This window comes from Tupaia chinensis, unplaced genomic scaffold (assembly GCF_000334495.1).
Source record: "Tupaia chinensis unplaced genomic scaffold, TupChi_1.0 Scaffold000704_1, whole genome shotgun sequence".
Taxonomy (NCBI): Eukaryota; Metazoa; Chordata; class Mammalia; order Scandentia; family Tupaiidae; genus Tupaia; species Tupaia belangeri.
The window spans coordinates 1300515-1313360 of record NW_006160227.1 but is presented as its reverse complement, the minus strand read 5'-3'; the positions used below and the strand labels follow the sequence as shown (position 1 = coordinate 1313360).

At 47.1% G+C, this 12846-nt stretch overlaps 1 protein-coding gene across 4 annotated transcripts in view; it reads right to left on the bottom strand.

Annotated features, from left to right (window-relative positions):
- PPARG (peroxisome proliferator activated receptor gamma) overlaps positions 1-12846 on the bottom strand; it is a 198225-nt gene that overhangs the window by 41081 nt on the left and 144298 nt on the right. For all 4 annotated transcript variants that reach the window (XM_006160643.3, XM_006160645.3, XM_006160642.3 and 1 more), the window contains exon 6: positions 6169-6368. In XM_006160643.3, coding sequence (XP_006160705.1) covers positions 6169-6368 — 200 coding nt within the window. The remainder of the gene's footprint in view (positions 1-6168; positions 6369-12846) is intronic.

Here is a 12846-nt window from a genome sequence, read left to right as displayed (position 1 = left end):
AGGACGCGAACCGCAGTTGACTACGTGGGAGTCCAGCGACAAAGCCATGACGCTAACAGCTGGTCCCATGTCTGGTACAGAGATTTAAGGAAAAAAAAGAAAACTTAATAAAAAAAATGATTCCCATTCTAATGAGTGTGAATTATTCACATTCTAAGGAGCACATAACCATACCTCTTTAAAAATCATCTAAGACCAGCTAATGAATGTAGTGGCGAAGGTGGCTGGATCTCACATGGCCGATTGCGGTTTGATTCCTGGACCTGGCTGCTTGAAAAAACAGTGGGCACATATGTGTACATGGCCAAAATTCCGAGAGGAGGATGGAGAAGGAATTGCAGTGTAGCTATTCCCACTGGGGTGTGTTTCCTCACTTCTCCCCATTCCTAAGAGCGCATGTGCCCTTTAGCAAATAAAGGAAGAAAGAAAATGATCTATTTCCAGCTAAAACGTTACTCAGGGGCAAACAAGGGTATTGGGCAACTGAGACCAACCACTAGGGAAAAAAAAATTCGGTGCTTTTCATTTTAACTATATACAATATTATTATTATTATTATTATTATTGGAGAGGTTTTTGCTATAGGGCGTATGCGCTCGCCAGAAAGACAGAGAGAGACAGAGAGACAGAAAGTGAGAAATCACCCCCCGGGGGGATGGCCATGCCACAATCCCTTCTCCTCCATCCTCCTCTCGGGATCTTGGGCATGCACGCACACACGCCTGGCATGAGTTTAAGCCACCGGGTCTGGGACTCAAACTGTGGTTGACTACGTGGGAGTCCAGCGACATAGCCATTATGTCAACTGCTGGTCCCTATAATATTATTTTTAAAAATTAATTCTCTGGAAGAACATTATGGGTTCAGCTCAGTTATCTGTAGCTATTCCTAACAGCACTGACAAAATAATTTTATCAATATGGCTACATGCATTAATCATCTCAGGAGCCTAACTTCTCCTGTAGCCATGGAAACGCTCAGTGCTACCAACATTTTCTTAGGGCACCTTCCTGAACCCCCTCTCCTGACGGCTTGTGTGAGGTCTTCCTTCTCAGGGGCGCTAATTCTAAGTTACCTTGGGCCTTCCCAGAGATACAAGGAAACGAACCACCCTTTGTTTAACTCTAGTGTGGGATTTAACAGGGTAGCTATTGGGGCTGGCAGGTGGTGTGGTGGTTAAGGCACTGGACTCCCACATGGCTGACCACAGTTTGAGTCCTGGACCTGGCAGCTTGCTTTCTCCTTTCCCTCCCTCTCTGTCTTTCTCTGGTCAAATTAAATAATAATAGTAATAATAATAATAAAAATAAAGCTAAATAAAAGGATCCTTAAAAAGAAAAGGATAGCTATCTTTTTAGGAAGTGTGAGTCACTAGATTTGAGAGCTGCTGTCAATTTTAGAGTGTGTAAATTTAAAATAGGTACAGGAGGACCAGCAGATGGCATAATGGTTATGTCGCTGGACTCCAACATGTCAGACTGCAGTTCGAAGCTCAGACTTGGCGGCTTGAAACTCACACCGGGTACGTGTGCATGCATACTCAAAATCCTGAGGGGACTGGAGGAGAAGGAGCGATTTCTTGCTTTCTGTCTCTCTGTCTTTCTGGTAAGTGCATGTGCCCTATAGCAAAAATCTCCCTAAAACAAACAAACAAAAATCGGTAAAGTTTTTGCAGAAGTTTGCATTTCCACCCTGCTCGCATTCTCAGTTGTTTCCGATTTCACATACTATTTAGAATGACCATTTTCCCCCCTCACCATTCTGGCACCAGTTGGCTCCTGTCATTATAAAAACAGTGACTTCATACATGCCCATGTAAACAATGCGAAGCTTTGGAACTCAAAGTTCAATTTCACACAAATAAAAAGTTGTATTCCTTATTTGTCGTTAAAGAGCAGCCAGGGCTTCACCGCGTCTTAGCTAGGGGGTGAAATACTGGCAGGCTCACCAAGGATTTTCTATTTATTGTTTTACGACGAACCACGGTGCTGCAATTTTTTTTTTTTTTTTGAAAGCCACTCTGTTTATTTTCAGCAACAAACAGGAGCTCACGTGACAACGGTCCACCCAGTGTGATCACAGCGCGGCGTCATAGTCAAACACGGGAACTTCCAAAGTCCATTCAGTTATCAAACTGCCTCCCTCTGTGAGACGGGGCGCCCTGCTTCCAGCAATGGTCACTATGTTCAGAGCACCCCAGTTTCTCTTAAAGAAGGAGACTTGGCTGGAACAAGCCCCTGGAAGGGAAATCCACACCGTGGGGAGAATGTGTTCCCTTCTGTTTGAGGATAGCAAAAAAGACCTGGTACTCCTGACCCTTCTCCGGTATCAACACCCTGCCTTCCCCTAGGCCTGACCCTGAAATCCCCAGGTCTATTCCTGTAGGCAGAATACTCACAGCAGGGACCTCCCGTCCCAGGGACCCCTATCCCACATGCACAACGGGAAAGCTGCCAGGAGGAAGCCGGGACATTGATTCTCCTGTTTGGACGGGCCTGAGTGGGGCTGGAGAGCGGGGCTGTCACTCTCCTCTGCGAGGCTGACCCCCATGTGTGTGTGTGTGTGGGGGGTTCTGGTTTGCTTTCGGTGACCTGAGTCCATGGGGTGCCCGTGGTGCCTGTGATCTGGGGCTCATTGAGGCTGCGGATGGAGGTGTCAGGAGCCTGCTGGGGTTGTGGGGGGGGAGAGCTGCCTCTCTTTCTCATGGAAGAAATAAATCAATGCAGAAAAGAAAGGATGAAGGTGCAAACAGCCCCAGGGACTAAGATATAGCAGAAGGAAGTTACCTGGGGGGTGTAGGGGGGAGATGAAGCGCAGGCTGGCCTGGAGGTAAATGCAGAGGGCAGCCAGCCTTCCGTAAGGTGAACGGAGAGAATGCCCTCTTCAATGGTCATTTCCTCTTTCAAAGCTTCCGGGTAACTGGTCACCCACGGTGCTGGCTGGCTCTCCCCAGGTTTGGCCTCACTAGCACCGGGGACATCAGCCTCAAGCAGGGTGTCTAATGAGACCCAAATGATTGCATAGCCAGGGCCACTCTTTTTTACAACCCCCCACCCTCTCAAGAGTCTGTATTTCTGCAGAAAACGTTTCCTATCAAGGCACATCTTAACTTTCCTGGGGCCGGGCCAAGAGATAGCGCAACACCCCCGAGATAGATGCTATCGCAGGAATAATAGGACCGTGTAGATAAAGAATAAATCTCGTCTCACTGGAAATCACAGTTTGGATTTTTTATTTATTTTATTTTTTTCCTCTCCCCTATCCCTCTCTGAACGGTTTCTTTCCACTCGTGCTTAATTTGATTTTGCAAGATACGGAGAACAGAGAGTGCCAAACGATTCTATTTCGGTTTTGTGTAATCAGGGGATAGATTATTTTAATTTGGCCCAGTCTCTCTTTATTTTTCTAGACACAACCAGAGGCAATTCTGCCTCTATCCAGATCATTAATAATGTCCAGTTTAGTGAGCAAATATTGGGCTAGTAAGAGGCCCTCTGTTGAAAGTCCAGAATTTCAAAGGGCAGAGACAACAGTTTTTCATTCGATTCAGTAAATACAGCCTGAGGGACATGAGAGGCAAGGCAGAGTCCTAGTTACTGTGGGGACAATGACAAATAGGTGGTCTCTGAACTTGTAATCAGCATTTTGCAGCCCTTTCCACTAAAACAGCCCCATACTGGAGACCAGCAGATGGTGTAATGGTTATGTCTCTGGACTCCCACATAGTCGACCGTGGTTCGAGTCCTGGGCCTGGTGGTTTAACTTCATGTGGGGTGTGTATGTGTGCGTGCCCAAAATCCCAAGAAGAGAAGGGATTGAGGCATGGCCATTCCTACTGGGGGGTGGGGTGGGGTGATTTCTCTCTTTCTGCCTCTCCCTATTTTTTCCCTATAGCAAAAATCTCTCTCTCTCAAAAAAAAAAAAAAAGAACTAAAACAAAACAGCCCCATACCTAGTTATTCTATAAAGTGCCTCTAATTATCTTATTTTTAACGCAAAGATTGAAAGCCGAGAAATCAACTGCAGTGAGGTTTTAAAGATATCTACAGTAGCCGGGGCTCTGTGTCCTTCGGCAACAAGAGATGGCCACCCAAGGTGTAAATGCTCACGGTTTGAGTCCCTGACCCGATGACTTGAAAATCATGCCAGGTACATGTGCGTGCATGTCCCAAATCCTGAGATGAGATTGGAGGAGAAGGGATTGCAATATGGCCATTCCCCGCTGGGGCGATTTCTCAGTTTCCCTCTCTCCGGTGAGCACACACGTCCTAGGGCAAAAACCTTAAAAAAAAAAAATTCTTAACAACTGGATATTTTTGAGGAACTGCTTTCCTCCTATCTTTCAGGTGCCATTATGGTGATAGGACTTCCAGCATGGATTGCAGTTCCAGATTGGAAGATAAAGGGGAGGCGGAAAAGCAGCCATGTCCCTTGGCAAGACTGTGAAGTAAATAGTTTGCTTGAAGGCAATCCTCGTCCAGCAATGGACTGAGAATGCCCCCCACCCCCCGTTCTGGGTCTCCAGCCCCCTAGATGCCGTTCCTAGACGTGCTCTCAGTGAACTGTAGTAGTCTGCCCGACGGTGCTAACGTTCTTAGCTACATGGCGTCGGGTACCCATTGAATTCTCTACCTGGACATGAACGCAGTTTATTTACTGCATTCCAATCAGCATGCAGAGATCGTCCCTGACTTTTGGCTTATTCTGGCCCAGTGTTATTCATTCAATGAACGTGGGGCCTCAGCTTCACGATGACCTATGGGTCACAGTTCTGCATGGTGGGATGCATCGGGCCTGGTCACTGACATCCAAGAGCAAAACAATGCAAGAAAAGGGTCCCACCTGTGAGAATATTGGAGTGGCAGAATGAGGCCGCTCATCTAAAAACTGCTAGGGAGAAATCGCACCCAGGAGCTTCACCGTGGGTGAGTTTTCCTGGTGTGTGTGTCTCTCTGGCTGATTGCCAGCCCACTGGAGAAACTAGCTCCCCCAGTATGGTGGCATGGAGGCACTCTCGGCCCGAGAACGCCCTGAGCAGGTCAGGGGGCCCACAGGACGAGCCCGGTTCTTCCACATGCTTGCCGCGGGATCTTGGGCAGGATGTTTAACCTCTCTGGACCTTGGCTGCCTTATCTTTAAAGATGGGATGAGGATATGAGCCGTAAGAGGGCCATGGGGCTTGCGCATCATAAATGAGCAAGAAGCGGTGGAGCTGTAAAGCCCTGGGCCCAGGTATGCTACTGGTAAGATGTCAGAGACCATTTTCGCAAGTCAGAAAACTCCCTGTCCTTCTCGGCACATGGCTCCACGGTTTTCTCTCTCTGTTAGCTGATCCTATTCCTAAGACACGGTTTAGCACAGAAGGAAAAAATAATACTTGGAGATAGTCATCAAAATACATGGAAGGGTAATGAGATTTCCCCCCACATAGATCTGACTGCTGTCGTATCTACGAGTGACTGTGCCCCTGGAGAGGTAAATAATTGCTTCTAGGAAGCAGTCCAAAAGTTTCCGGAAGCTTCCAGGGAAGGCGTCCCGAGGAACATCCCATAGCCATTATGATCAAAGCCAGACCCTGTCTTTACAAACTGAGGTACAGACATGGCGATTCAGGTCCTACTGCAAGCTGGCAGCAGAACTGGGAGAGATTGGAGATAGAGGTTTTTTTTTTTGTTTTGTTTTTTTTTTTTTTTTGAGAGGTTTTTGCTATAGGGTGTGTGTGCTTGCCAGAGAGAGAGAGAGAGACAGAGAGACAGAAAGCAAGAAATCACCCCCCAGGGGGGATGGCCACACCACAATCCCTTCTCCTCCATTCTCCTCTCGGGATCTTGGGCACGCACGCACACGCGCCCGGCGTGAGTTTAAGCTACCGGGTCCAGGACTTGAACCGTGGTCAATCCCGTGGGAGTCCAGTGGCATAGCCATTACGCCAATTGCTGGTCCCAGAACTTGGAGGACTTTCTCCTTTTTTGAAAGAATGCTTACTTATCCTACCAGAAAACACGTTCTGTGTTTCCGACTCGGCCCACCACCTGTGACCAGCCAACGGCTGAGCAGTATTCTGCGCGTGTATGTGGACGGGGTAAGTCAGAGCAAACCCCCAAAGTCAAACGCCCCCGGTCCCCTTTCCCCCCCAAGCCCCCGTAAAGACAGCGGAAGGGAACTAACTGATTTGTCTGTCGTCTTTCCTGTCAAGATGGCCCGGGCCTTCGCCTTGGTCAGCGGGAAGGACTTTATGTACGAGTCATACAGATGCTTGGCCAGGGCCCGGAGGTCGGCAGACTCTGGGTTCAGCTGGTCGATGTCGCTGGAGATCTCTGCCAGCAGCTTCTCCTTCTCAGCCTGTGGCATCCGCCCAAACCTGATGGCTACGGAGGGAGAGGAATGACAGCATGAATCCTGGAAGTGCTATTGCTCCTAACCCCGAGCCTCCTCCCTCCACTAGCTCCGCAGTGAAAGAACCTAAGAGTCTGAGCAAAAGGTGCAACATCTGTTTGCTTAGACACGAAGTAACTGAGAGCCACTCCTATTCATCCCTCAAAACCCAATTTACATGTCACCCTCTGGGTGGGGCTTTCCCTCACCTCTTCAGGCAGAGTTAATTGTTCCGTCCCCCCGTATTCTACCAATCCTTAGTATATAGTTCAATCATAGCAACTTTCGCAGTGTCCCGCAATGATTCTTTTGACATGCCTATCTACCCCTCTAGAGATCGATGTCCTGAAGGTCAGGGACAGTGTCTCCTTTACGTTTGTAACCCCAGCATTTGACCCAAGGCCAGACACTAGAAGGGTCAGTGTGTCTCAGGAATTAAAGTGAGGCACTGCGCAGAGTTCCAAGCTGCACAAAGGCTTTGTTCTCAGGGAGTTTGTAAGGGTCACTTTTGTCTCTGTTATAAAGAAATCTGGACGGTCCTTTATCTCCTCTTATGAGATCAGTTAGTACTTGTTTTTTTTTTCTTTTTTCTTGCCAGAGGGTGTTATGCTTGCCAGAGAGATCGAGAGAGAAAGCATCTCCCCAGTGGGGTGTGGAAATGTCGCAATCTCTTCTTCATTTCCTTATCCCGTCAGGATGTGGGTCATGTGCATGCGCGCATGTGCACACACACACACACACACACACGCACACACACACACCCTTCCCAGTGTGTTTTTAATCTGCTGGGTCTGGGACTTGAACCTTGTGGTTGGTTATGTGGGCTCCAGCTGCCTTAACCACTAGGTCATGGGGCAATCCTGGGCCAGACAGTTCTTCTACATTTAAAGGAGAGAAGCCATCATTACCCCCTTTTCCTTTTCAGAATAACCCGCTCATACTATTTGAAAGAAAGGCAATATCCTTAACATTTGGTATCCCGTGGGGTGAGGACGAGTGGAAGAAGAAGAACAAGAAGGGCAAACGAGGACCACTACAGGGAAAAAAAAACCTGCCCGGAACTTTGTCAGCTCAGGTATATTTTTCTTTCTCCCCGTCCGCACTAGCTGAAAAAACGCTACGTTGAACCATGTGACTTGAGGATCACACTTCGGACTGTGCGTCTTCCCCTGGTAAGAGCATCTGGCCGCCATGTCTGATGTTACCCCGTGGACGGCTCTGTGGTCACACCCGGCCTACGGTATCAGAGTCCTGTGCTTTTACCGTCATCTCCTGTTCTAGACTGGAAGCTCCTTGAGGACAGAGGTTTATCGGTACCCCCAGCACTAGGTGACCTGTCAAGGGTTGTTGGATACAGACATGACGCCGTGGATGGTGTTTTACTACATAATTATGCTAACTGTAGAATCATGAGACAGAAAACCCCAAGAGAACATTTCCTTCGGCGTACTCAGGGAATTTTTTGTTTCTTTGCTATCGGGTGAGTATACTCATAAGAGAGAGACAGAGAGACATGGTGAGAAGGAAAGTGAGAAATCACCCCCAAGGGGGATGACCACACTTCTCCTCCTGGGATTTTGGGCATTCAAGCTACTGGGTCCGGGACTCAAACTGTGGTCAGCCATGTGGGAGTCCAACACCTTACCCACCTCGCTATCTGCTGGCCCCACTCAGCACATTTTATTTTTCAATTTGCCATAAAAGACACTGACCTGGGCCTCAAATGCATAAATTAATTTTAGTCGTTGCTACATAAACTTTATTACCGACTAACACTACTACTGAACTGTAGGGACATTTTTAGTGATCTCAGAGTTAAAGGGGAAGAGACTCTTATCTCTCAGGATCCCTTGAACTTAAATCAGCCCGGGAACCAGCAGTTAACGTAATGGCTATGTTGCTGGACTCCCACGTAGTCGACCGCGGTTCACGTCCCGGACCCGGTGGCTTAAAACTCACGCCGGGCGCATGTGTGTGCGTGCCCAAGATCCCAAGAGGAGAATGGAGGAGAAGGGATTGCGGCATGACCATCCCCTCTGGGGGGTGATTTTTCGCTTTCTGTCTCTATGTCTCTCTCTGTCTGTCTGGTGAGTGCACGCGCCCTACAGTGAAAACCTCTCCAAAAAAAAAAAAATCAGCCCATATTGAAACACTTTCAGTAAATATATTGTGTGCACGTGATCCCTTCAAATAGAAATCTTTAAACAGCTGACCTTTTGGAGACGGAGAATTCCTACTTATCCCTATTCTCTTCCTTTTTAGTTCCATAGGGATGAGGATGGTTACTCACATTCTTTTTTTTTTTCTTTTTAATTAAAATTAATTATTATTATTTTTTTTTACATTCAATCACTGTGTAGCATTACAGCACACCAAATGACTTTTCCCATTCGGAGCACACTGCATATCGCTTCATCCAAAGATAGCAGCAGACATATCATTATTGACAAGTACTTTTCCACTGTGTGTCCCTTAAAGCTCGCATTCTTATCTGCTGATGAGCTCCTAGGTTTGCTTGCGTCCCTCGGGCTAGGAGCTCATGACTCAGTGTTCTCCTTCACAGGGGTGACTGAGATGTCTTCTGTCCTCCCCTCTCTCCAAAACCCCCCGGGGAAGGCAGACCTCCACTCTCCACCATATCTTCACCCTAAGCAGTGTCTGGAACGCTAAGTCCTTATGGAAGTAGTTCTAAATACAGTGGAGAAACCCAAAGCAGCAAACCCAGAGGGCAGATGGCTTTCAGACCTGCCGTGGAGCTCTTCCCCAGCACTTCGCTGGGGAAGAACTGGTCCATGGCTGTCTATCCCACTGCGCTTCTCTGCTAAGGAGAAGGGACGGTGGGAGGCACATTGTATTAGAACCCCTGGGTAGCTTTCGCAAATCACATGCCTTCCATGGAGCATTTTGGTAGGTTACCCCTATGCCTGACTAGAATTACATGAAATCTGTGGGCTTCAGGACAGTTTAGAAAAAGTTTCCTGGGGCCAGAAGGTGGCATGGTGGTTAAAGTGCTGGACTCCCACATGGCCGAACGTGGTTTGAGTCCTGGACCTGGCGGCTTGCTTTCTCACCTTCCCTCGGTCTGTCTTGGGTGAGCACATGTGCCCTACAGCAAATTAACTAATAATAATGATAATGATAATAATAATTTTTATTTAATTTTTATTGATTGATTCATTTATTTTAATTTGACCAGAGAGAGAGAGAGAGAGAGAGGGAAAGTGAGAAAGCAAGCTACCAAGTACGGGAATCGAACTGTGGTTGGCCATGTGGGAGTGTTCAGCACCGTAACCACCAACATAAATAATTCTTAAAAAAAAAAAAGAAAAAGCTTCTTCAATGATGGGCTCTGTGGAATGCATACATTGCTCCATGTCTCAAATGATGACTATACTACCGTGTTGGTTCGTACTGCTTATCTGAGAATGTAACTGATAGGAACTGAGCATGGAGACCAAGGAGGTTATGGAGGTTGGATTATCACTTCATGTAAGACTGAAGTCTGAGCTTAGAAGAAGAAGATAGAGGGACCAGCAGTTAGCGTAATGGCTATATCACTGGACTCCCACGTAGTCGACCGCGGTTCGAGTCCCGGGTCCGGTGACTTAAAACTCACGCCAGGCACGTGTGCGTGCGTGCCCAAGATCCCGAGAGGAGAATGGAGGAGAAGGGATTGCGGCATGGCCATCCCTCCTGGGGGGTGATTTCTCACTTTCTGTCTCTCTCTATCTCTCTCTGTCTGTCTGGCAAGCGCATGCGCCCTATAGTAAAAACCTCTTCGAAAAAAAAAGAAAAAGAAGATGGACATTCTAGATTTTGCAGACCAGGAATGGAGAGGCTGAAGCATATTTCCCCAGCTCCTCCGCCACTGCTGGGTAATCTGATACGACAAGGAACATGCTCCGGGTACTACCCTGAGTCACGGAGCAGGAACTACTGGCCTCTCTGGAAGGCGATGGAATTAACATGGCAGTTGATGGAATCAGAATTGGTTTCAGCTTAGTGACAAAGTATGTGGCTTTCAGAAAATCACTTACATTCTCTGATCCTTAGTGACCTTATCTATAGAACAGGGAACTTGGAAACAATGAGAGGTTTTCGCTATAGGGCGCATACGTTCGCCAGACAGACAGAGAGAGACATAGAGACAGAAAGTGAGAAATCACCCCCCAGGGGGGATGGTCACGCCACAATCCCTTCTCCTCCATTCTCCTCTCGGGATCTTGGGCATGCACGCACACGTGCCCGGTGTGAGTTTAAGCCACCAGGTCCGGGATGCGAACTGCGGTCGACTACATGGGAGTCCAGTGACATAGCCATTAGGCTAACTGCTGGTCCCTCTAGCAGTATTTTTTAAAGGGCAGTATGTGTCTAATTTGAGGTCCTAAATGCATACACACACATTCTCCACTCTTACGGATCTAACACCTGTCACACAGAGCAGCATCTGGAACACCGGCGCTCAGCTTCGTGTTTGGGGTGATCAATCACCTACAGAGAGTTCACTTCCTTGAGTGAAGCTTATCGGCCCCTCTGTATAAAACACACAGAGCCAGCTGCAACTCCCTGCTAGCATGTGACAGGGCCACGCTGTGTATTTAGTGCAGGTATTACTGAGCACAAGCCCCCAAGCGGGTGGGATAGCCAGATATCCTGGTTCTTGGGCCCCGGTGCTAGGTTTATCCCTGGTACATGGCACTTCTCCGTTAGGGAGCAGGAAGGACAGGGAAGGCAGGCTGCACTAGAATCAGCCGGTAACAGTGATCTCGGTACAGTGCTAAAAAAAAAAAAGGATATATATTTGGACTCCCACAGAGTCGACTGCGGTTCACGTCCCGGACCCGGTGGCTTAGAACTCACACCGGGCGCGTGTGCGTGTGTGCCCAAGATCCTGAGAGGAGAATGGAGGAGAAGGGATTGCGGCGTGACCATCCCTCCTGGGAGGTGATTTCTCGCTTTCTGTCTCTGTCTGTCTGGCAAGCGCATGCGGCCTATAGTGAAAACCTCTCCAAAAAAAAAAAAAAATTAACTTTATTTATTTATTTATTTTAAAGTTGCCAGAGAGGGACAGAGCAAGAAAGAGAGAGAGAGGAAGTGAGAAAGCAAGCCACCAGGTCTGGGACTCGAACCACAGTCAGCCATGTGGGAGTCCAACACCCTTTACTACCATGCCACTTGCTGACCCCCCAAAATAATGGATATGTTTTTTTAAAACATCAATCTAACTGTGGGGGCATTAACAAGAAATGCTACAGGAGCCAGCAGGTGGTGTGGTAGATAAGGGTGCTAGATTCCCACATGGACGACCATGGTTCGAGTCCCGGACCTGGTGGCTTGCTTTCTTGCTTTCCCTTTCTCTCTCTGTCTCTCTGGTCAAATTAAAAAAAATAAAAATAGCAAATGGAATGAAATAAATAAATAATTCTTAAAAAAAAAAACAAATGCTACTTAATAACTCAGAGGAAGTAAATCAGATTTTCAAAATAATAAATCAACAGAAAATAGAAGAACGGAAGAAGTCTCCTTAGAAATATCTTTGCCTTTTCACCTCTAAGGGATGAATTTGCAGTCAGATCAGACTTTGCACAATTAGGTAGGCTATGTCTCCTGGTCAATCGTTTCTCCTTTTTTTTTTTAAAAAAATAATGATTTAATTTAATTTTATTTATTTACTTATTTAAATTTGACTAGAGAGGGCCAGAACAAGAGGCAAAGACAGAGGGAAAGTGAGAAAGCAAGCTGCCAGGTCTGGGACTTGTACCATGGTTGGCCATGTGGGAGTCCAGCACCCTTAACCACCACGCCACCTGCTGGCCTCCGCCATGGTCAATTTTTCTACTGGGTTGACACATTTTTTTGCAAAGAAAGAAATAGGCCATGACTTTTCTGACAGCCCAGCACCTTTTTGCAAGCTTGTTGCATAAAATAAGACCTTACATGACACTACTGCATTTCATACAGTGGTTGCCACTAAAGTCAGGTTTTCCATTTCTCTTTCTTGAAGGAAAAACAAAACGCAAAAACTTGTGCATTTTGAGATTTTGCTGGGTTTGGTACTCTAATAACTATCTTTTTTTTTTGGAGAGGTTTTTGCTAGAGGGTGCGTACGCTCTCTAGAAAGACAGAGAGAGAGAGACAGAGAGACAGAAAGTGAGAAGGGATGGTCATGCTGCAATCCCTTCTCCTCTCGCGATCTTGGGCATGCATGCACACGTGCCTGGTGTGAGGTTAAGTCACCGAGTCTGGAGCTCGAACCGTGGTTGACTAGATGGGAGTCCAGCAACATAGCCATTACACCAACTGCTGGTCCCTCATTTTCTAGTTCCTCTAGAGTAAAACAAAAAGCAACCTTAGCACCAATATTAGGCTATTTTTATGTAGGGGAACATTTTCCAAACTACTTTTAGAGGACATTGAAACATTTGCACAAGCTTCCTTTTTTTTTTTTTTTTTTTAGAGATTTTTTCTATG